Source organism: Macrosteles quadrilineatus, unplaced genomic scaffold (genome assembly GCF_028750875.1).
Source record: "Macrosteles quadrilineatus isolate MER2022 unplaced genomic scaffold, UCM_ALF_1.0 Scaffold_5__1_contigs__length_97177068, whole genome shotgun sequence".
Taxonomy (NCBI): domain Eukaryota; kingdom Metazoa; phylum Arthropoda; class Insecta; order Hemiptera; family Cicadellidae; genus Macrosteles; species Macrosteles quadrilineatus.
Genome location: NW_026542598.1, coordinates 80,349,667 through 80,376,004, shown reverse-complemented (window position 1 = coordinate 80,376,004; position 26,338 = coordinate 80,349,667). Strand labels below are relative to the sequence as shown.

Genomic DNA, 26,338 nt, shown 5'->3' with positions numbered 1-26,338 from the left:
CTTCTTAGACACTAGATTTAAATATTGTGCTCCATCTTGCATCTCACTCATTTTGCATTTTAATCAACCTTAGCCAATAGCAAAGCGATCTTCTCATTCACTCACCTTTACTCATATTCACTTTGAAATACACGCTCTGTTGTGTTTACGTTCGTATATATCCGTTCTAGTGATAACGATTAGTGTTCAGACACTCACCAGGTTGTTGGAAGTTAGTATGGGAGATATCCTTGTCCAGATCAAAGCCCAGCAGGTAGTGAGCCAGGTTGGGTGGTGTGTGGTTCAGACATTGCAGCAACAGTTTCAATATGGCCTCCTTAGTTTTCGTAGCTTCACTCAAGTTATCTTGATCATCCTGTGACAACAAGTTGTCTGGTGAACTAATTAAATTAATGATTACGAGAACTAATGATTTACTAACCGCTGTACAATTCTACAGATATTTGTTGAAAATGATAGCATTCATTAGTCTATTTCGATGCATTCTACTCCAGTGGTACTCTAGAGTCTCGCTAATCCAAACTACCTGTTGGGGGAAAAAGTGTGTAATTAAATAAAAAAAAAAAACCAAGCTGTGTTGTGAAATACTAATGTTTAGCTGACCAGAAAACTGAGAAAACAAGGAGTGGTACTCTCTAAATGAGTTAACATGACCAGTAAAAAATCTTTGAATTGTACTTGAATTTTTTATGAAACTAGGAAATTTGAAATAAATGCTAATCCCCTATGACTGAGTGTCCATTCATTAACAACGTCCTGATGGTTCTCTTTTAAGGCCGTGTTGTAAGAATATGATCTTGGGAGACGATTTTGGACATTGCAATGAAAAAAGTTTTTTATCATTGTAATTCAAATACATTGTTGCACAATGCACAATCCTCACAATTCAGTAATCCGAACAAGGTCTTGTCATCAATAGCGGGACTCTATTTAAAATGATGTAGCTAAACATGTAGTACATTACATGAAACCTGTATGTCAGATTTACAGTTTTTTTGTCCTAGGATGCTAGGAACAAGCTCGGGATTTTTTTCACATTGCTTCAGGCTAGACCTAGGGGTTGCGGCATTATCGCTTAGATAAAATCCATTGTGATTTGGCGGAATTGAACCCGGGACCTCGGAGACCGAAGTCTTGCGCTTGTAACAGAACTTAAGACTTCGGACCCCGAGGTCCCAGGTGAGAGACGCTAAGTAACTTGTTGGAGTCAACAATAGTCGGGGCAGAAGAAGATTTGAGCACGATGAAATCATGTTCCACTAATTTGCAGATGTTATTTTCCCATTTAAATGGTAGAGGATTATAGGAAAATGCAGTAGATGCTTCACCACTAGACCAGTTCCCTCTACTGATTTACAGATATAAGTACTTTACTCACCGAAGGGTCCTCGTCATCAGCCTCCAAACACTCGACAAAGCCGTGTCTTACGTGAGTGGTGAGTGCTTGAGTGGCCGTGAGCACAGAGACTATCTGTGACTGAGGCACCGGATACATGGTGACAGCCAGGAAGATACGCACAGTGTAGAGAGCGTGACTCGGCAGCCAGCTGTTGTAGGTCACGTACCTGTACACACATATAATGTCTACACATACAGAGAATGATTTGATTTGAGAATGGTACTAGATATCCCTAAAAGCAAAGATTTTTTGAACGCTATGTAACAGGTGGAAGAGGAAGGGAAAGACCTTTTACACTTTACCAGATACCACTTAGATATCAAGGGACATTAAAAAAATCAACTAGTATGGGAACTAAGGTTGACGTAAAGGGTGAGGAAATGAAGAGTGAAGATAACATATATAGAAACTGGAAGTGGTGAAGAAAATAATTGTTGAGAAAAACTTAGTCAGTAATGTCAAGAAAGAACTAAAAGACAGGTCCAAAAAGAAAAGGGCCAAGAACGGAGACTTTTGTCAGAGGTCGATAACAACAGATTAATTAATGCAGCTACATCTCAAGTCACATGTGACTTTGCACAGATTGTCAACACTTACTTGGCGATGTTGAGCAGATGATCAGGCTTGCCAGTGGTGGAGTTGATGCCCAACAACAGTTTGTTGAGAGGTGTCAACAGCAGTGAACTAGAGGCCTGACTGAGAGCCAGCAGGTAGCGTTGCTGCAGTCGCAGTCCGCAGTCTAACAGCTGCAGACACAGTAGTGCCGCAGCCTCTAATGTCGTCTTGCCTACAAACACTGTGTAAGTGTCCAGCATCTGGGCCGCCTCCTCTATAAGTTGCATTACCTGGGGACAAACAAAAATAAACCAACTATAAGAAAATATTACAATTTATAAACTGAAACCAGTACAAACCAATCACAATATATAGTATAACTCTAATTACCAATTCAAACTATCTGAATTGGTTAAAAAAGGTTTTAAAACCCTAAAAACAATGTAATTGGAATTGTTATTAAAGCAGGCAGAAGCTGTGATTGTGGTAAAACCCTGAACATCTCCTGCAGTCATGTAGACATCATCATCTTTTTCGCTATCACGCCAAAATCCTGAACATACCCCACAGCCATTTATTTATTTATTCAATAAAATATCTGAACTGATCATGGATGATGATGATTTATTAAATAAATAAATCATCATTATATCCAACGCACCTTGCCACTCCAAACATGGAAATGTGTACAACTTACAAAATTACTTGATTTATAATTAATTGCCATAAGTTAAACAATTACAAAAATGTAGTTAAGTTAAAACAACTTACAAGTCGGAACAGTTGAGACTTGGAGCACAGTTCAGACATGAGGTGAAAGCCAGGTGGTGGACTGACAGACGTGGTTCCTCCGCCTTGCAACTGCACCTTGGTGGCTACGAAGTCTTCAGGTGCAGGCTCATACTGGGATATCAGCTTGACCAGCAGGTGCAGACACAGGCGACACACCTCCCACTGTCAGAGGGATATCAGGTTGCGACAACAGTTTACTGGTTAAATAGTATTACTCTACTATACTCTCTAGGTTAAGTTGAGGCAAGCAACCTAACCTGATTGAGGCGTAGAAGGGGTAGAACGAGGCTTAACAGGCTTTATGAGTGAATCCTAATCAACTTAAATTGAACCATGGTATATAATAAGGCTTTCACAATCACACCTACTAGGGATGGACGGGTCCCGAAATTTCGGGAATTTTTCGGGGAAAAAATATTCCCGATTATCGGGACGGGATTACATTTGATTCGGGAATTTTTCGGGACGGGATTTAGTCCGATCGCCGGCGATTTTGCCGCTTCGCGAGTGCCGATGACGCCGCTATTGCGAGCGATAGGTCCGCGAACGCAGGAGACGAAGTCGTTTCGACGATTGCGCCGTGACCGCGGAGTCATAGCGACGATCGTGCCGTGACCGCGGAGTCATACCGACGATCGCGCCGTGACCGCGGAGTCATACCGACGATCGCGCCGTGACCGGGGAGTCATACCGTCGATCGTGCCGTGACCGCGGAGTCATACCGACGATCCCGCCGTGACCGGGGAGTCATACCGACGAGCGCGCCGTGACCGCGGAGTCATACCGACGATCGCGCCGTGACCGCGGAGTCATACCGACGATCCCGCCGTGACCGGGGAGTCATACCGACGATTGCGCCGTGACCGCGGAGTCATACCGACGATCGCGCAGTGACCGGGGAGTCATACCGACGATCGCGCTGTGACCGCGAGTCATACCGACGATCACCCCGTGACCGAGGAGGCATACCGACAATCACTCCGTGACCGCGGAGTCATACCGACGATCGCGCAATGACCGGGGAGTCATACCGACGATCGCGCTGTGACCGCGAGTCATACCGACGATCACCCCGTGACCGGGGAGTCATACCGACGATCGCGCCGTGACCGCGGAGTCATACCGACGATCGCGCCGTAACCGCGAGTCATACCGACGATCCCGCCGTGACCGGGGAGTCATACCGACGATCGCGCCGTGACCGCGGAGTCATACCGACGATAGCGCCGTGACCGCGGAGTCATACCGACGATCGCGCCGTGACCGGGGAGTCATACCGACGATCGCGCCGTGACCGCGGAGTCATACCGACGATCGCGCAGTGACCGGGGAGTCATATTGACGATCGCGCCGTGACCGCGGAGTCATACCGACGATAGCGCCGTGACCGCGGAGTCATACCGACGATCGCGCCGTGACCGGGGAGTCATACCGACGATCGCGCCGTGACCGCGGAGTCATACCGACGATCGCGCAGTGACCGGGGAGTCATACCGACGATCGTGCCGTGACCGCGGAGTCATACCGACGATCACCCCGTGACCGCGGAGGCATACCGACAATCACTCCGTGACCGCGGAGTCATACCGACGATCACCCCGTGACCGCGGAATCATACCAACGATGACAACTTGACCGCGGAGTCATACCGACGATCGCACCGAGACCGTGAGTCATACCGACGATCGCGCCGTGACCGTGAGTCATACCGACGATCGCGCCGTAACCGCGAGTCATACCGACGATCCCGCCGTGACCGGGGAGTCATACCGACGATCGCGCCGTGACCGCGGAGTCATACCGACGATAGCGCCGTGACCGCGGAGTCATACCGACGATCGCGCCGTGACCGGGGAGTCATACCGACGATCGCGCCGTGACCGCGGAGTCATACCGACGATCGCGCAGTGACCGGGGAGTCATACCGACGATCGCGCCGTGACCGCGAGTCATACCGACGATCCCGCCGTGACCGGGGAGTCATACCGACGATCGCGCCGTGACCGCGGAGTCATACCGACGATAGCGCCGTGACCGCGGAGTCATACCGACGATCGCGCCGTGACCGGGGAGTCATACCGACGATCGCGCCGTGACCGCGGAGTCATACCGACGATCGCGCAGTGACCGGGGAGTCATACCGACGATCGTGCCGTGACCGCGGAGTCATACCGACGATCCCGCCGTGACCGCGAGCCATACCGACGATCACCCCGTGACCGCGGAGGCATACCGACAATCACTCCGTGACCGCGGAGTCATACCGACGATCACCCCGTGACCGCGGAATCATACCAACGATGACAACTTGACCGCGGAGTCATACCGACGATCGCACCGTGACCGTGAGTCATACCGACGATCGCGCCGTGACCGTGAGTCATACCGACGATCGCACCGTGACCGCGAGTCACAAGTTTCTATAGGTACCTGAAAAATTGTTACCCATTTTTTTGTTTTTATAGATCAGTGCCACAAACGGTAAAGATTGATTTCATATGCCTTTTTTGGTAACTGCAATACTCAAGACTTTATTTTTATGCACAGAAAAAAATCCCGTCCCGAAAATCGGGAAGGAAATAAAAATCCCGTCCCGTCCCGTCCTAAAAATTCAATCCCGTCCATCCCTAACTCCTACTATAGATAGTCTGGACAGCCTCATGGCGAACCAAGGATTGTTTCTGTGTCATAAGCTGTGTATGGTTCAAGCCCCCCACACACTACCAGACCAGACCTCCAGACCAGACCGTCTGGCTGCAACCAGACCGTCTTGGACGGCTCTACACACTCCCAGACCAGACGGTCTAACATTCGTAATTGAGAGACCGTGGTGAGAACTCCAACAAATGGATGAAGACTGTCACGATGGTCGGCCGTCTGACAGACAGCGCTACACACTCACAGACCAGACAAAAATAGTGGTGGGGGAACCTCAGACCGTCTGTGGTCTGAGGGTTCAACCATCAGACACGCAGACAGTCTGGTCCGAGAAAATCGGTCTGCAGACAGCCCCACACACGATAAGACAAGTGCCAGACGCCAGACCAGACGGTCTGGTCTGGAGGTCTGGTCTGGTAGTGTGTGGGGGGCTTTAAGCTTGTAAATGTTCAGAAACCAAGTTACTGCCAGAGACATATTTTACAAAATATCAGATTCTTGTTAAAATACAGCAGCTATTAAAGTACATATTAACATTTAATGGGCGATCAATATAGAAAAAAATAGTCCCCAATAATAGTAGAATGAATGAATTAAAATTATCTCAAAAATCATTAAAATTTTGATAATCTATTAGAGATCAACAAGAAAAACTTATCTTTAAAAAAATTCTAAAATAGCTTGCATAAAAACAATATTACACAAAATGTTGCAAAAACTTGAACATATTTTAGTTACCTTCTCCTGCACGCTCTTGTACGAGCGGGTGTGGAACCGCAAAAAGACACTGTGCAGCACAAAGGTGAGGTACGGATGGAACCCAGGTGTCCGGGTGCCGCACCCGAGCAGTCGGGGAATAGGGACATCAGTCAGCACGTCAAGAAGCACTAGCATTGCTCGGGTCAGAGGAAACTCTTCATTGCGCGACTCAACCTCCTCAAGCTCGGTCTGGGTGGCAAAACAAAAAATACTCTAACAAAGACAATATTTATTTATTTCTGTCAAAGGGCTATAATATGAATTGCTATTAACACTACAAGTAGGCATTCTATGTGTGACTGTTTTACAAATGCAAACTTTTTATTATGTTCTAAAACTAAATGCTGATGTCTTGGACTCGTAGCTAGCCTCTTGAGTCCATAGCGCATCACATGCAAACCGCGAGCCTGCAAATTCTTAGTTTACAAAACGAACTGACTCCCTCACTGTACTGGAATTACCTGAAGACCGCGTGGCAGGTAGCTGCTGGTGGACGGGATGGTAGCCAGGATCTGTGAGGCCTCCAGGTTGTGCCACAAGACTGCGGCAGTGGCCGGTGACCTTCCCAAAGCAGCCAAGGTCAACAACAACTCTGCCTTGAGACCGATGTGTACCGAACATGTGACCAGACCTAGCAATGGTGTCCAAGCCGAGGTGTCCACTAGGGCCTGTCTTGAAATCTCGTCTTGCTCTGTAGTTGCACAGAAAATGTTAATAGTATTTCTGGAGCAACTGCGTAATAAAGAGGACATCAGCTGTTTTAACACACAGCTATATTACTATGTGTCTTCTATGTGTTCTATTTCCAAGGTAAGCTAGCTACTGTCGTCTAATCTAAACTGTTAACTTTTATAAGCCAAATATCACAGTACCTATTATCCATCTATCACTCATCTCCATTCATACTTGGCAAAAAACCTACCTTCTTATGGTCGCCATTTCAGTAAAAAAAGTATTATTAAAGTAAAGTAGTCTGCTTGACTAGATGAACGGCTAAAAGGTTGTACGGAGTGTTTCAAAAGAAATACTGACAAAAGAGAATGTTTTAAAATATGGTTGTAAAGCTATAAATTTCCAATTTGAAGACAATAACAGTAACTTTCGCCACATACACAATTCACCCAGTACCGATAGTATATTTTATAAGATTAGGTTCAGTTGAAAGTGAAGGGAAAAGCTACTGCCAAGAGGAAATTTTAGACTATGAATAGCAATGGAGTATACACAAAACTGGCTGAATACAGGTCTTGTGAAGCTTTTGCAGTTTATAAATTATAATGGATTTTACTTAATAGATCCAGGATTGCACAATATTACAATGGCTAAACTCTTAAACAATTCTTTACGTGTAAACTTAAAGCAAACTCGTTTGTGACTTGTTTGACAAGAACAATGTTTATTATAAATTGCATGTAAAAACTCAAACTTTTTGTGTTTCTCAATAAACACTTTGACTCTACCCACCAGCAACAGTCCTGATGACCAGCAACACTGCTTGCAGCCCATGAATCTCCAGGGGGGTGATCACCTTGGGGTAGTTACGGTGGCGATACACTGTGTCTGACATGGGAGGTAGCTCTTGCTTTAGACTGGTGTAGTACCTGACAACAAGAACACATGTACACAATACACACACAATATCATTCAGCAGAGCAGTGGAACATGCTTAATTTGTTAAAAACGTTGCCGAACGTATGCTGTGTGATCTGCAGTTTTTTTAGTGACAGTATACAAAATAAAACTCTTGAAAGGGGAAGGTCACAAAGAAGAACTATAAACTATAAGTACGCTAGCATTCTTAAAGTGCAGATATTTTTGGTTCAGACAGTAATGATGAGGAACATAAAATTCAGGAATGTAGAATTCAACATCTGTCCTAAGGAATCAGGGATACAGAATTTGCAAGCCTGTCCATAGCAATGTCAACAGTTAAGTAACAACCTTTTTACAAAGTGCTGTTTATGTTCTATTATAGACGTTTAAACTAGTGATGGTCAAAACCAGAAATTTCGAATCTCAAAACCGAAACCGAAACTTTAAAAAATCGAATCCCGAATCTCAAAACCTAAACGCGAAACTTTTTTACTTAGCTGGATACAAAGGTCAAGGTTACAAAAAATACACATAATCTTAAAATGTTAAGTATGCAATCAAAACTGAAAGAGATGGACTCCTGACCGTGACATAACATAAATATGTGAATGTGACTGATAATCTTAAAACAAAACCCAATCTATATATATAATTTCGTAAGTCAAATTTTTGTAAAGAAATTGTGAGTGACTGGATGGCCGTAGAAGGATGGGAGGGGTCTTATTTTAAAGGTCTTGACGTGAATTTTGAGGGAAAACTATTCATTTTTCTTATTTTTTTACCATAAATTCGCAACAGAATAAAACTTTTCCCATTAAAACAACATGGGGTTTAATTTGTTTACATCTTTTGAAATTAAAACAGCTGTGCCACAGATTTGTATTAGATAGATTTGTATTTTAGCTATGAAATGTATACTATATAAAACTGAAATCTTGAAAATTAATCGGAAAAATGTCTGCATTCTTTGTTTATTTTTAAATCATATAGGTACTCAAGTTTCATTTTTTCTTGCTTTTACGTTATTGTCGTGTTAAAGGAATAAACGACATAGAATATATTCTGTATAAATAATCAAAGAGTCAAAATTAAATCTAACTTCTGTTTTGTTTTTATTTCTAAATCATATGTTCAAGTTTATTTTAAATGATGTTGTTTTCTTTATATTTCTACACATTTTAAGGTTAAGGTTGTGTTAAAATAACCTATAAATGTTATTGGTTCTAAAATGGTGTATTTGCATTCCTTCGTAAGTAAATATTTTTTTAGTGCAGTAAATATATACAACGTAGAGTAATCATATTCGATCATACTTTTATAAAATCAACAGGGATTCAAGATGTTTTGGTATGTAGGTTGCTGGAAATTCTTTTCATTTTTAATATGAACGCCAGGGGAAGCCCACAAAGGCGGGGAACTGTTCATAGGAATGACAGTGCGCGTAGAAGAGCAAGAGTAGATAATGACGAACTTAATCAAGATATGTTACAACCCATTTTTAGGAGGCCCATGGTAGACGAGAGAAATGTAAAGATCCATGATGCAGGATTATTGGACCAAGAGTGCATTCAATGTAGTGCTCTTCATTTTAGAGAAGAGCTAACGAATAATCATTTTATGACATGTTGCCAAAACGGACTTATTAACCTTCCTCAGTCAAAAACTAATGTAGAACTTAAAAGTTTGTTTAAAGAGAGCCCACAACTGTATAAATTCATTCGACAATGCAGCAGTGCGATGGCTTTTGCTTATTTTTCAGCCAGTAAGAAAGATATTCCAGGAAAAGGACCATACTATTTCAAAATTCAAGGACAGATTTATCGTTCAATCTCAGATTTGCTGCCTCAACATGATGAAGACCCCGTGTATGGCCAATTGTACATTATTGACACATCAACAGCAACAGAAATTCGTCAAAGGTGTCGAGAAAATGGTGACTTAAAACCTGAAATATTGTCAAAACTAGCTGAAATTCTATTAGAAAATCCATTTGCACAAATTTACAAAAGAGCTTCGGAAGAAATGGTTGTACAAGGTGACAGTGAATTAGAACTTAGGTTTGTAGACAGGATAAATATGGATCGTCGTAGGTATAATAAGCCTACTGCAGATGAAATTGCAGGCGTTTTCAATTCATCTGAAGGCGAACCTCCAATGAATTTTTAAAATTCCAAACAGGGAAGCTTTTATTTATCCTCATTAACCACAAGACCAAAGCTACCTTAGTAAACCAGTATTTATTCACAAACAATGATATGTTTGCTGCCTTTTCATGTTAAACCACTGGAGTGATTCAAATTATTTATTGAAAATGACATCAACAAAAGCAAACAAAGAAGAACAACAAACTGGTTTTTATACAAAAGATATGGTGTAGGGATGCCTATTCTGACACATAGATAATGTTATTCTGAGTTTGTTTAGATACCGGTATTGCAAAAAGTTGTTTTACATTTGAGCTTTTTAGGGACTTATGTCCCTACAAGCCACTAGTACAACATAATTGTTCATAAACAACCAACAAAAAATTTAATTAAACTTCTAACACCAACAATGAATATTAGACACATGAATATTAGATTAATTAGAACATTAGGGGTCAATATTTCTTTGTGTTCAGTAAATATTGATGTGAAACTGAATTGTACCAGTTATAGTATTTAAGATACCTTTTGAAGTTCAGAATCAAATTAACTTGTTTAATTACTGTTAATGGTGATGTTTGCTCTGTTGCTACCAGCTTGTTTGGAAACAGTGTTAAACACAATTACAATAGCACAAAAAAATGTCAGCAGTTTCAAAAATAAAACTGTCAAAATCTTCAATTTCGAAAATTTTGAATCTCGAAACTTGGTGATCGAATCTCGAAACCGAAACTTTTCCTAAGTTTTGATGGTTTTGAGATTTGAGATTCGGTTTTGACACATCACTAGTTTAAACTCCCTCAATTATTTTGTATAGTACCAATACTGTATTTTTGTAGTTTTATACCAAGATGGAGTCTACTTTATGTATAGAAATTGAAGAATAAGGAGGACAGTACTAGCTTACCTTGAAGAAAAACAGGTAGGCCATAACAAACAGAAGAGTACACACAATATTTCATCCCCCGAGGGACTGTCAAGTATACAGAAATTTTTTTTTTTGCTAGCTGCTGCTTTGCTATCCTCCTTATTCTACAATTCAAAATCCTGGCCTAGAGCCTTTCCTTGAACAAAGCTTTATGTATAAAAAGTTAGTTCCACCAGCCCTACCTAGTTTGACAATTCTTTCTATGCTAAAAACTCTTTGCACCTATTTGAGCGAAACATTAATGGCAAAACTAATTTAGGCTGGGAGTTGAAAATTTTCAAGCTAAAGGATCTTTTTCGCAACCTGTTAGAGTTAAAACTGGCATAATAAACATAAAATAGCCACAGTTAAGCCCTCTTTTAACATCAGATTGATGCCATGGTGGTAAAGAATGTAAGCGCTGCAATTTACTTTGGTTAAGTTACCATAACCCCATCTAATATAAACCACTATTTGAAAGACAATATGTAAAATATTCACTTTTCATCATCTGAGGAAGCCCATTAAGACTCACAAAAAAGCTAATTGAAATTGTAATGTACGAGAGCTCGCCCCGTGGTCGAAAACTCAACCAAAAGTATTTATTGTGCAAACTTCTCTATTTTCAACACATGCTGAAAAAAAACATGTGATTGGAATTTCTTACATTTGTTTTGATTTTCTGTCTATATTTTATATTTTATTTACAACCCATAAGACCCATGTTAATTTTTAAAATTTTAAATTATTTTTCTGTGCTAATTTTTGAGCCTATTATAATTTATAAAGGGATTCTGCAAATCTACAGGATAATATCTTTCATTTTGTACCAACCACGTGTAATTCGGTCCAGTAGTATGGTCAGGCTAGCTGTCATAAGATTTGCAAACGTTTTTTAGCATATAAGATTCCTATAACCCAACAAAATAATGATTTTAGTATATGTAAATTTGCCTAAAGTTGATTCCATACCTGTTTAGGGAGCTAAAGAAATGATCCCAGGCAACATTGGACTGTGGTGGCTGGTTTGTCTTCAGCAGTTGGTAAGCCTGTTTAGCTGCTGCAGGACATGATGCTAGGGATGCCAACATTTTCATGTACGGAACAAACAACGTTGGCGGAAGAGACTCTCCACTCTGACGTACAAACTTGTACAAGCTCACCTAAAGCAATACAAACATGACATGAAATGATTGGAAAAGGGCATTACAATCTTCATGATATTTCAAATAAAATACAAGGGCTATTTCAGAGAGTAAGGAAAGTTTCCGTCTGATGATCATAGGTGAACGCTGATCGCACACTTTTGGGTACACACTCGTTTGCCTCCTTAATTAGTATCCAGCAATCATAGTGTAAATGTCATTGTGTTGAGGTTATCGCAATATTAATGATTGAAAAGTATGCTGGAATTGAAAATCCTGCCAATTGTGTGAGGAATTGGTTTTTGATTGCCATTAACTTTTATCATGAATTGAGTGAAGTGCACAGTATTCGGAAATGGTGAATTCAGTTTCAAATGAACCAAAACTAATGTTAAAGCTCAAAATTTTGTTTTTGCATGACAATGCCAGACATGACAAAAAGACACAAGATCTCCTTCATTCTCTCAAAAAGGAAATTTTCCCCACAGTCTAAACCTTGCTCTGAGTGACTTTCACTCGTTTCCCAAAATAAAGACTTGGTTAGCAGCACAGCGCTTGAGCTCCACTACTTGACTCATATTAACGAGTACTTAGGGCTACTCCACCCAACCTTGAGTACTCTAAAAACTTGACAGAATTATTATCTTGATAACACATTGATGGTAATGTAATTGCAGCATTAATCTAGTAATAAATTATTAATCTAATAGTCCTTTTATGTGATCCTAACCTACTGCTATCGCGGTAAAATTATTGCACAACAACTGATAAACTGAAACGGACTTTTGATGTCAATTCTGGTTTCGACTGGTAAACCCAACAACCGAACCATCCCTATTTCATATGAGACTAATAACATTTCACTCTTAACACACTTAATTACTTTCCCTGTAGCAGCAAACCTAAGAACTTGTTAAACCCAATAAAATTTAAATAAAGAATGAATGTGATATTTTACAGCAAATGTTTTGGTGAAAATCCAACTAGCCAAATGGAAATCTAAGTCCGCAGGTTTGCTGCAGCAGGGATATTTTATTTTCCAGCACCCACAGAGAAGTAACGTACAGAGAAAACACACAAAGGTACACTTAGATGGTGTCTAGCACTAGCCACTGGTGTCTAGGACAAAGTCCAACATCCCCCTGTTTGTCAAAGATAAAAAATCATAATGGACGATGACCCTGTGCCATAGGAATTTCCTCAGAGTGCTCGCCACTAAGGCTCTTCCTGGCTTGTCACAAGTATATTTCCGGCACAACATACTAGAGCTGAAATCGCACAGTTGTCCCATAAGCGAGTTTCCTTTGTACCTAACTTCTCTGTACAACATCCTCAACTGGTGTGAAACTATCACCTGTCGGGGAGGCATGCGATAAGCGTAGTTCTGTGGAGCTCCGTCCGTACACCAGAAGTCCAGCTCCAGTTGTAGATTGAGAGGGTCTGTACCGTAGAGACGGGAGAGGGAGAGAAGAAGTTGCTCATAACTCTGGGACAGATTGGTTGGTGGGTCTAGTCCTTCCTGAAAACATCAAAGTTTCAAAAATAGTTTATAGATAATGTTTTAATATTTATGCATTTATAATATTACTAAATCGAATACACTCTGGTATTACTGTATCATTTTGTCACCAACATATATTGATACAAGTCACTTTTTAAGAAAGAGCCATTTGTGCTTATTGCTTCTTAGTTAGCATGTACACCAAATGAGGCTCCTTGCAGCTTACTGGCATCATTTGTGAACAGAACGGCGCCATTTGCAGCTCTGTAGCTGATATACTTAGCTGATCTATACAGACGTTAGTATGTAGTCGAAGCACAAGCTCAAGATTCCAATATGTGTGTTTGTGCACAATTTCGCTCTGTAATTAATTGTGTCTTGGACCATGGTTTGAAGGCGTTGGGTCTGATACCTGGATGTCCATAAAAGATTGAGGGAATTAGACAGAAAGCTTTTTTCTGAAGCATTTGAATGTTTTACACACAAAATGCCACTTGCTTAGGTACTAAAAAAGGCCAATAATCCCCATTCAGTGATCCCTTGTGATTTGACTTACTTGAACATAAGCGTTGTAAGTTTTAGCAGCGTCTTCAGCTTTGTTTCTGAGTTCTTTCAGCTTGAGAGGCATCTGAATGATGAAGTCTGTCAGTAGGTTGTGCAGCCTTCTCAGATAAAACTCCTGAAAATAGGGGGAACAATTATAAATTACCTAAATTTGTCCCGTGTATCAATGTAGCCGGACTATTGCCTTTTAAATGTATTTAAATTGTGATCTTTATGTGCTGAACTGTAATTACATGTTGATGAAGACTTCTGTCAGATTTATGACTAACTCCAATTTGATGTTGACAAGGATTTGATAATGGGTCTTTGATCCGAAACTAGTCATCCCTAGACTAATTTAAGACTGAAGACGGACTAAGGTGTGTAACAGGGTTGCCACCAAAGTGAGATAAAAAAATTCAAGCATAATTCAAGGTTTTCATTGGTAGTTTTGAAAAATTCATGGGGTATATGCTCGCACAATTTCACCATAAAAGAGTGTTGCCTAGTTCAGAATTGTACATTAATTTATCGACAATATATAGTTTTGTGTGCTACTATCAAATAAAACACATTTCATGCGTTTATTTTAGAGTTAAAAATAAGAATTTAATATAATTTATCCAGTCTAAAAAAAGTAAAATCACAGATGAAAAAGGATATTAATAAAAATCTTGTGTGTGATAATACGATGTAATTATTTAAAAAAATTGAAACATCTGATTTAACAACATCATAGGCCTAATGATAAATTCAAACGTTAGAAGAAATAATAAATAAAAAAATAAGTCGGATTGGTAGTTAGGTCTAGGCCTAACCTAAAAAACATTGCATCCAAACATAAAAGGTTTAACTTAGTTAATCCAGCAATGGCCTAGAACTTTACTGTCTAAACATCAAATTAAGATAATACGCTACTATAAAAACAAATGTTAAGAACATGATCAAGAAACGGTTAACTTAGTAATGCGCCATATCTAGGCCTACTAAAACGCACATGCAATTTATTACTTTATACTGTAACACAGTAGGCTAGCCTACATTGTAATCCAAAGCTGAATCTAGGTTAAGTTAGGCCTGAACCAACTTTTATTTATTGAGAAGATTAAAGGTTACCGACTGACTGATAAAAACACTCTAAAAAGGTAAGATTATGTAAATAAATATTTAGTTAAAGCTAAGAACGAAACAAAAGTTATGGAATGTATGTAAGTTTAGACATAGGCTAACTTACATTAAGTAATAAAAAAATAATTAATTACATTACAGAAAAGGTTAAAATAAACTTAGTTAGGAGGATGTTTCTTCAGATTGTGTTCTGTATGTATTTAGAACAAATAATAAATGTATTTATCAAGGTACAATTTTAACCAACTTTATTCAACACATATTAAAAACAAAGTGAACATGTAAACATTATAACCAGCTGATAATAGTTATAGAATAAATTTAAGTAAATAAGTAAAGATAGACATTTAGGATGTAACACCTCCCCTTCTTAGTGAGTTTCATAAGTTAAGTCTATCGACGGGTTTATGTGTCCGTTTTGATCGTCTCACTGTCATAGCGGAAGCTGGTGCCACTGGAACATCTGACATGTTGTTACTGGTCTCTGGTGCCACTGGAACATCTGACATGTTGTTACTGGTCTCTGGTGCCACTGGAACATCTGACATGTTGTTACTGGTCTCTGGATCATCTGGTATGTTGGGATCATTGGCCTCTGGATTAATGTTGTGATAATTTGTTGCGTGGTTTTCGGTTGGTTCCTCTCTGACTTCTCCAAAATTTGTTGGTATGAATACTTGATTTTGCTCATTCCTTAATGAAAATTCACACAAGTCCCTCCCTGAGCGTCTAATTTGGTCTTGATGTCGTCTGATTGGGCCACTGCTTGTGGTTATTTCATAATTTCTTGGTCCTTCTTTTTTGTTGATCTTTCCAAACCCCCATTTGTTGCAGGTTCCATAGAGGCGGTAGGCGACAGGGTCTTGAGCTTTAAAGGACTTTTGCCTGTCACGGTCTTGAGCTTTAAAGGACTTTTGCCTGTCACGGTCTTGAGCTTTAAAGGACTTTTGCCTGTCACAGTCTGTGTCAAACTTCTGGTTCATTTTTTGTGACAAATCAGGATACAATAAGTCAAGTCTTGATCGAATTTGACGTCCAATAAAGAGATGTGAAGGAGATTGTCCTGTAGTACTATGTGGAGCTCTTCGATAGGCCATTAAATATCTCTGCAGTTTTATTTCGATAGAGCCTTCCTCAAAGTGCATGGCTCTGATGGTATCTTTCAAGTCTTGCACATAGCGTTCTACTTGACCATTAGTAGCAGGATGGTAAGGTGCTGATCTCTTGTGTCTAATTCCATTTGATTTAAGAAATTTTTCAAACTCTAATGAAACAAATTGCCTTCCGTTGTCTGACACTAATATGTCAGGGATTCCAAAGGAGCCGAAGAATTTACGCAAAGCCTCAATAGTTTTATGTGAATTTATGGTTGTAAGTGTTACAATTTCTGGCCATTTACTGTAGGCATCCACAATTAGGAGAAAATAATGGCCATAAAATGGTCCAGCAAAATCAACATGAATTCTTTGCATAGGCCTTGAAGGATATTCCCAATGGTGAACTGGTGCTTTGGGTGATTCATGCTGTACTCGTTGACATCCCAAACAGTTTAAGGTCATATTCTCAATGTCTGCATCAATTTTAGGCCACCAAACATACGAACGAGCTAGTCCCTTCATGCGAACTATACCCACATGAGCCTCATGAAGTTCTTTCAAAATTCTTGCACGAAGTTGTTTGGGAATCACGACACGATTCCCTTTTAATAAGCATCCAAGCTGAATTGACCATTCTTGTTCGTTAGAAGACATCGGGTGATGGATTGGCTCCCCTCTGATTAGTGATTGATAAATATCTCTAAGATCTGGATCAGATTGTGTATTTTTTTGCTATTTCTTCAGCTGTGACAGGTAAAGTGTAGATTTGTTCTATTTCATGAACATCGGCTGAGTCAATAACAGCAGCTTCTTCAACATTTTTAGGTAGTCTTGAAAGTGCATCAGCATTAACATTGTCTTTGGTTGATTTATACTTTATGTCAAATGAAAATGCCTGAAGGAATATAGCATAATGTTGTAGTCTTGTTGCGGCCATAAGTGGTATTCCATTTTTCGGTCCAAATATAGATACCAGGGGTTTGTGGTCTGTAACTAGGGTGAAATGACGTCCATAAAGGTATTGGTAAAAGTGTTTAACTCCAAAATAAATTGCCAGGGCTTCTTTTTGTATGACACTGTACTGTTTTTGTGTTTGTGATAGTGTTTTGGAAGCAAATGCAACAGGTCTTTCGTTTCCATCCGGAAACACATGAGAAAGAATTGCCGAAATTCCAGATTGACTAGCATCTGTTGCTAGAATGAGTGGTAAGTGTGGGTCAAAATGGCATAGTATATTCTCTGACATCATTTCCTCCTTCACCAATTGAAAATCATGTTCACATTCTTCAGTCCAATTAAAAGGTACATTAGCTCTTGTGAGATTAATAATGGCTTGCATCTTTTCACTTAAGTTTGGAATAAACTTTCGATAGTAACTTATCAAACCAAGGATTTGTCTAACTTCTTTCACATTACTTGGTCTCTTCAGGTTTCTTATTGCTTCAGTAATATGTTTACTTTTACTTATTCCCTTTGACGAGACATGGTAACCAAGAAAGTCAATCTCTGGTACAAGGAATTGAGATTTAGAAACATTAATGTGTAAATCGTTGTCTTTGAACCGATTTAATACAGCACGGAGTCTTTTCAAATGTTCTTCATCACTGTGGGCTGTTATTTTGACATCGTCAAAGAAAACATCAACACCATCAATACCTTGTAGAATATTTTCCATTGCTGATTGCCAAATAGCAGGTGCACTTGCAATTCCGAATGGTAGACGATTTACTCGATATAGACCTTTATGTGTATTGATTGTGAGTAATTCTCTGTATTCTTCTTTCACTGGCATGTGTAGGTAAGCTTCAGATATATCAATCTTTGTAAATTTAGTCGAATTACCCATTCTGGCCAAAATATCATCAATGCGGGGCATGTTGTGTTCTGGTATTACCAAATGGGGATTGAGGGTTACTTTGTAGTCTCCACACAGTCTGATATTCCCATTTGCCTTCATAATCGGTACAACTGGAGTAGCCCAAGAACTCTGATTCACCTTTGTAATTATACCTTCTTTTTCTAGTCTGTCGATTTCTGCACTAACTTTTGGTAACAAAGCATAAGGTAGTGGTCTAGCTTTTTTAAAAACTGGTGTAGTGTCAGGCTTTAAGTTAAGAAGTGCTTCTCCCCCTTTGAAACGTCCAACTCTTGGTTCAAATATGGATTTAAATTCCATTAAAATATTGTGTACTTTGGGATTTGAGTGTTTAACTCTATCCAAGTCAGCTCCGTGAACGTTATGTATGTCTGACCAATTTATTTTAATGGATCTCAGCCATTCCCTACCAAATATCGTATCTCTATTACCATCGACTATATACAATGGAAGATATTTGGTTTGGTTACCGTAACCAACCTGAACAATGGTTTTACCCAATGGAACAAATTCATTTTTGTTGAAATCTCTTAAGATTATGTCTGGATTCATTAAAGGTCTGTGTTTAGGAAAAAACTTGGAAAAGTTACTTTTTGACATCAAAGATACTCCTGCTCCTGTATCTAGTTCAAACGGAATAGGTTTCCCATTTATTTTTATGTTTAACATAATTTTCCTAAATTTATCTTCTGAGGTATTCATAGAACAAATGTCAATAACATTAGTTTCCTTATAGAGGGATCCAACAGAATTGTTCATATTTTGTTGTAGAAATATTTCATTTTGATCTTCGAACGAGTCTGTTATTTGTTTTACATTTCTTGAAGTAGTGTTAAATGTAAATTGTTCTGTATGTATTTAGAACAAATAATAAATGTATTTATCAAGGTACAATTTTAACCAACTTTATTCAACACATATTAAAAACAAAGTGAACATGTAAACATTATAACCAGCTGATAATAGTTATAGAATAAATTTAAGTAAATAAGTAAAGATAGACATTTAGGATGTAACAGATTGGATCAGTTTATATATTATTATTTGCCTACACAGGTTTAAATCACAGTTAAAACAATTATTTAATCAAATTTACATCTCATTAGTTAGATTCGTATTGACTGAAAACACCTAGTTATATGCTTCAAAAAAACATTTACATTTACCTTCCTCAGAACGAAATCACAATTTTTCAGCACAACATTGACTTCTTGCAACTTAGGCCTAAATAAATAAACTTAATCTCACGTTGTAACACATTTACTCAACACTGACAGTAGTTTGAAATGACGACATATTTGACCAAAACAAACACAGAAGACGATTAAGTTCCAGCCGGCGCAAGCCATTTTGACCTTTATGGCAATAATAATAATAATAATAATAATAATAATCTTTATTGTCATTCAGCAACATAAAATTACAATAGACAACGTCAGAAGTCAGGACACAAATGTGACATCATGCTTAAATCTATACATCATCCTATGAAACATTGAACATTTTGTTGCATAAACTGTACATACAGGCCTAAATATTTAAATTTAAAATTCTAAGATTGAATGCTTTACACAAATTTATACAAAACTTAAGTAAATAATGCTTCAAAACTAAACAATTTGTAAATATTCAGGAAATTTATAAAAAGATTTTTGGTCATGCAGGCTGCCTCCTAGTGGCCAATAGTGTTAAGAGTTCAGAGTAATTATTTGTGTTTAAAAAATCGTCTATAGAAAAAAAGGCTTTGCTAATTAGCCATCTTGATAATGTTGATTTGAAAAGGTTTATGTTATCAATTTCTCTAAATGGAATGGGAAGTTTATTAAAAAGTTGTAATTGTAAATATTTATGGCTTTTTGTGAATTTTGAAAGTCTAACTGGTGGGATGTACAGGTTGTTTGATTGTCTAGTTGAGTGGTTATGTATTGAGTGGCATTTAGTAAAATTTGTAATGTTTTGTTTAACAAAGACTAAATTATTAAAAATATAAATACTTGAAAGTGTCATTATATTATTATTTATAAAGAAAGGTTTGCAGTTGACTTTATTTGGTATATCAAACATGATCCTCAGGGCTTTTCTTTGCCAAGTAAACACCCTGCTGGCCCCACAGCTATTTCCCCAGAGAATATTTCCATATAATAAGTGCGTATGAAATAGACTATGGTAAACAGAAAGAAGTGTGTGATTTGATACACAGTTTTTTAGTTTTCGCAATAAAAAGCAAACTCGTGACAACTTAGATATTACATTGTTGGTATGTTCTTCCCAAGTTAATTTTTTATCTAAGAAAATACCTAGCAATTTAACAAAATCTGGATTTTCAATTTGGTTTCTACGTAGTGTAAAACATATTTTCTCTGTCTTATCACTATTAATTTCAAGAAAATTACTCTTAAACCAATTATTACCAATATCGATCATGTTATCAATTCCATGGATTGCTGTGTTAAGATTGTCAGAAGGCCAAATAAACGATGTGTCGTCTGCATATAGAACTGTTTTACAAGGCATAGCATTTGGCAAATCATTAATATATAATATAAACAATACTGGCCCAAGTACTGACCCCTGCGGCACCCCAGCAAGAACCTCTTTAAAAGCTGATGTTTGTTTGCCGGAAGCTACATATTGTTGTCTGCCACAAAGGTAGGTTTTAAAAAAATTTAGTTCCTGGTTTTTTATACCATAAAAATCCAATTTCTGCAAAAGTATGGTGTGCAGAACTGAGTCAAAGGCCCTGCTGAGATCCACAAGAGCCAGACTCAGATAGTTGCCAGATTCAAATGTATCCAGAATATCTGACACTATGGATTCAACAGCTAAAGTTGTGGAGTACCCGGGTCGAAAGCCAAATTGATTGCTATTCAGAATTTTATTATTTGTTAAAAAATCAAAAAGCTGTATTTTAACACAATTTTCAATTATTTTTGAAAAAACTGGAACCATTGAAATGGGACGATAATTGGAAACAGAAGATATATCTCCTTTCTTGAAAATTGGCACTGTTTTGCATATTTTCAGACAACTTGGAAATGTGGAATTTAATAAGGCAATATTAACTAAATAAGTTAAGGGTTCTAGAATGTATGGAGCTATATATTTGACAATTTTGTTAGAAAAGCCATAAAAATCTTCAGAGTTAGAGGAACTAAGTGATCTTATAACTTTTAAAATTTCAATTGATGTTACCGGATTCCAGGAAAAATTGGTATTAGAAACATTTTCCTTATCTAAAAAGTCGTAAAAATGTAACCCACTTCCCCCTCCATTAGAGAACTTGTCTAAAATTTGTTTTCCTACATCAGTAATAGTCATTAAATTCGTCAGCTGTAATTGGTGGATCCGACTTTTCACTTTTAAAAAATAAACCACTTTCTGACTTAACAACTTTCCATGCAGCCTTACATTTGTTTTGTGAACTATTAATAAATTCCTCATTATATTCTATCTTAGCGGTTTTAATTCTAGTTTTATATTTGTTTTTGTAAGATGATAGACATTTTTTTAGGATGTCATTGTTTTGATAAGCTGGTATTTTAGTCAAATCCTTGAGGAGTAACAGAGTATCCTTCATTTTCTTAAGTGACTCATCAAACCACAGGTTATTTTTTGTACTAACTTTGTAGTCCTTTCTTACTCTCTTAGATAGTCTAGGACAGTGATAATTGTAACAATTCTGAATACAGTCAATGAAACATTTAAAAGCAACATTAACATCAGCAATCTGAAAAACCGACTCCCAATTGATGACACTTAAACTATACAAAAACATATTAATCCTTTCATTTGTTAACAATCTAAAAGAAACTTCTTTGACTATATCAGGCACATATAAACTACTTGAAAATGCAAAATGTAAAATAGGGTGATCAGATATTTGTTCTTTCAAAACTTTACACTGAAATAAGTTTGGCTCAATGTTAGTTGCAATATTGTCAATACATTTGTTCCCTTTGGTTGGGTATTTAAAGATATAATATAAATTGAACGATTTTAAGACATTGACAAGCATTTTTGTCGGATTATCATTCTTTAAAAAATCAACATTAAAATCTGCTCCTAAAATTAATTTACAAGATGGTTTTTTTTGTAAAACAAATGTTAAAAGGCTCTCTAATTGATTAAAAAATAAATTACAATCAGAATCGGGGGTTCTGTACAGAGATATCAAAGTTAAATTGAAATCCTTAATGTAAGTACATGATGCTTCTAATGAGCCAGTGTGAACAAGGTGTGAAATATCTATCCTATCATATGAAATATTTGTACTTAAAATTATTGAAGAGCCTCCATGGGGATCATCCTCTCTGCAAAAGGAATCTGCAAGAGTATAACCTTGGGGAATGTACAGCCTAATTTCATCTCTAAGAAGCCAATGTTCATTCAATAATGCAATATTGCAATGGGATTCCTCTAATACTAAAGCCAATTCACTTAACTTATTCCTTAAAGATTGTACATTTACATGAATTAAATTTAAATTAAATTTATTGGAGCTACATCTGGGATTATTTGTGACAGGGCCTAATGCAGTGGAGGATCCCCTATTAGAGTATCTCCTAAAAAATGAGAATTTACATTTCCTAAAACACTAGCACTGGTTTCACTTTCATTGACACTTTCGGTACACAGTGACACAGAAGGTTGTTGAGGGGCTGTTGATGATGAAGTACCGGCTGCCTTTGTAGGTTGAGAGGAGAGGGTGTTGGATTTGCAGGGTGAAGTCACAGCTACAGTTACATCTTGCTTGGTTGTCATCGTGTGTGAATTATCAACCGCAGAACTTGGATTGTTGTTACAGGACGGCAGAGGAGGATATTCTTCCATTGACAGTAAATGTCCATTATCAGCCAAAAGGGGACGTCCGTTGCCACTAGGCATGCCTGTTTTGCCTCCAGAATCTTCATTTTGTCGTGCTGATTGAAGTGACACTATGAGTTTCCTAAGGTGTTTCACAAAGTCTGTATACGATAACTTATTATATAATTTCTCCGAAGCATTTTCATTGTAGGTAACAATTGTAATTGATGCCCCTGTTTCCTGTTTGAATTTCAACAGATTGTTGATGAAGTGGTGTGGTGAGATGCGGTCCCGTGTACATCCTAAAGGGGAGCATATAAGATTTTTTAGCTCTTTCCGTTTAAAGTCTTTGGCAAGCTGATCAAAAACTGCATCGTACGTAGCATTGTATTTATGGTAGTTTTTCGAGTTTTGGTAGTATTTTTGCTTTGTTACTAAGCTGTAGATTGTGGCTCCCTGTTTGGATTTTTGACAGGTCAGGTTTGAATCGCAGTAATCTGAGTGACTTGGCTTGCCAAACTTTTCTTTAAAGACTGTAGCGACACCTTGACTCATCTGTTTGTCACTATCAAAATCGGCGGAGATACAATGAGCAAAAGCGTTTTTGCTGTCACCTGAGTACAATTCGATCACAGTGTTCATGTCAGCTTCCAATAGCTGTACTCTAGGTTTTATTGATTGTAATTGTAACAGGTTACTTTGGAGATTAGTTGCAGATGACTTGCTATGCTGAGGTTGACTGGAAGTTCTGATGTGATTCATAATAAGTCTGGCTAGTTCTTTTTTCCCTTTATTATTTAAGTGTAGGCCGTGAGACGTGTAGAATGACCTTCTCAGTACCTGAGTATCGATCAGATGGACATTTTTAAATCGTGCAACCAGTTCACTTAGGTAATTATTAATCCTTTGGATTTCTAAATGAATTGTACTGTTGTTAGGAGCATCATGTCTTTGCGGAATAGTGCAAAGTAAAACTTGTTTATCTTTGTCAAATTCTTGCAACTTTTTCTCTATGTTTTTATAAATATCCTTTGTTGTGTTGTTAAGGGTATTGTTAGTTCCTGCGAGTATAGCTATGACATCACTTCTTTGCTTTAATGCTACATCCACCACATAGTTAATATATCGCTGTTATTCATATAATGAATTACTTGAGACACCCCTCTACCCTGGCTGTCACTGACTATGGAGAGTTTCATATGATGTTTTGATATCTTCAAAGATTTTTGTCTTGTTGGTTTTTTACTGGAGTTTACTTTCCAGAATATAATTATAATTATATAGATATAATTAATTTTTTTTTACAACTATAATTAATATAATTAAATATATTATAATATTAATAGTACGCAAGGCAAGGTACTTCTTATTTTAACGTTGTAAAGTATCGGAAGTATAATATATCAGTAATAACAAATATTTAATCTGAACACTTGTTCCACTGAGTGTTGGGTAATCAATTATAAGAAGCACAAAACGGAATCACGAGTGCTACAAGTAATCTTACTGTCCAGTGTCCACCACTACTTCAAACGTTTGACTCGTTTCTAAGTTTCAGATTCAGATCAGTTTAAAACTTTTAGGTTATGGTTACTCTGAATTTCCTTCCACACAAACACTAGAGTAGAGTAGAGAATGAGAGCGAGCATCAATTCCGATTGTCGATGTTTTCGAAACATCGATGTCTTTTCTATCGATATTCGAAGTTATTTGTTTACATCGATGGTAGATTACCGAACCGATGATTTGGTTTGTTACATCGGTCTTTTAGGCCAACAAAAGTAATGAAATATTGATGTTTTCCGTAACTGAACTGTATTGGTTTTAGGTTAATTGGCTGTTACAGTGCAGAGAACAGACGAGAAACTCGGAACAAACATCGATGTGATCGATGTTTTAGCTCCGAAAGCATCGATTTTATCGGTAGATCGGTACTCGGTAGAGATGGGCGTTATAACATAACAGGATGAATAACAGTGTTGCGGCCACGGCAACGTTATCGCGAGTTCGTTATTATAATAACGCATATCTATCTACACAATGTTGCAGGAAAGCCGCGCGGACAACGAAAACGAAAACATGCATTGCCACTAGTGCCGTTGCCGCAACGCTACCAAGCAACGATAACTTCTGAAACGAACTAGAATAACGCATCCTGTCTGGACAACGCGGCAACGCCCGACTCCCGACTACAACTGAAAACGAAAACTGAAAACTGAACTGATCAACCGACAATGATAACTGAACGCCGCAACACCGACCGGCGGACAACGGTTTATAGCGGCAACAAGTTGGCAATCGTTATTGAAATAACAGGTTGCCGTAACACGTTATTGGGCAGCTGCGTTATCGTTATAACCGTTGCCGGAAAACAACGATAATTCCCATCTCTAGACTACTCGGCTGATGTCGGTTACGATCGGATTTGACCTTGAATAAACTACGCAATCGTTTCTGTTCGTGGCATGGCAACAAAACTTTTTATCTCGACACTCCCACTTTGACGTTTTATCTCGGTGTTCATTTCGAGAATGGTTTTAATACGGAGTATTTGATTCAGCACATTTAGGGGTTTTGGCTGAATTGTTAATAACGATTTTGAGAATTCATGGTCCAATGACGAAATTCACGCATAATTCACGCACTTTTTCATGGTCACCAAAATTCACGCATAATTCACGCTTTTCAAGGTTTTCATGGCTGGTGGCAACCCTGTGTAACCTATTATATATTCAATACTCATTTTACAATACATACAACTTACCTCTTTGTAAATAGTTTCATTTAATAGGAATGAGTTGTTTAAAAATTGAAACACCTTCATCTTAATGGCACTGTCGATCAAAATTTCATCCTCTTCATATACTCCTGCAACATAAAAGTATGGTTAAACCCAAGAAAAACTGCAACAGTATACAACAATCTATTTTACAATTCTTAATGTAGCCTACTCAAACTGTCTGCAGTCTTAAAAATTATACTTGTATGAAACGAAATAACAATATTTTATAAATATTGCTTTTGCTACACAGGTTAATTGAGGTAGTAAGTTAGTAGGCGTCATCGAACCATTCACAAATATTTACATGTGGGTAAAAGGATAAGTCAGTTGTAAACTACATATCCATTCACTTAACATAACCTTTGGTTGTTACTTAACCCTTTCAGTGCTATGCGATGATAGATATATACTATAAATTTTGTTACCTCCCATTAAAATTAACTTTACCGCAACAGTCTACGGACAGGCCCTGCCTATGTTGCCTTTTTCCTTTGTTATAGAAGGTATTTTTTGTTCTTTTCATTTTTGTTCACTTTATATCTACAGTATATAATTTTTTTTATTTAAATAGTAGGCCTAATGTTTTCTGTATCGTATATTTAAAAGTTTGTGTTTCATCTGAAAAGTGCTAAACGACGATATTTTGTCACCGTGCC

At 38.1% G+C, this 26,338-nt stretch overlaps 1 protein-coding gene across 1 annotated transcript in view; it reads right to left on the bottom strand.

The window, feature by feature from the left end:
• LOC128994341 (nuclear pore complex protein Nup205-like) overlaps positions 1–26,338 on the bottom strand; it is a 72,128-nt gene that overhangs the window by 39,999 nt on the left and 5,791 nt on the right. The window contains exons 8-18 of the mRNA XM_054418823.1: positions 25,665–25,768; positions 14,010–14,132; positions 13,307–13,471; positions 11,780–11,970; positions 7,628–7,764; positions 6,625–6,854; positions 6,143–6,352; positions 2,726–2,908; positions 1,997–2,244; positions 1,379–1,565; positions 199–355 (exon numbers count right to left, since the gene is read on the bottom strand). Coding sequence (XP_054274798.1) covers positions 199–355; positions 1,379–1,565; positions 1,997–2,244; positions 2,726–2,908; positions 6,143–6,352; positions 6,625–6,854; positions 7,628–7,764; positions 11,780–11,970; positions 13,307–13,471; positions 14,010–14,132; positions 25,665–25,768 — 1,935 coding nt within the window. The remainder of the gene's footprint in view (positions 1–198; positions 356–1,378; positions 1,566–1,996; positions 2,245–2,725; positions 2,909–6,142; positions 6,353–6,624; positions 6,855–7,627; positions 7,765–11,779; positions 11,971–13,306; positions 13,472–14,009; positions 14,133–25,664; positions 25,769–26,338) is intronic.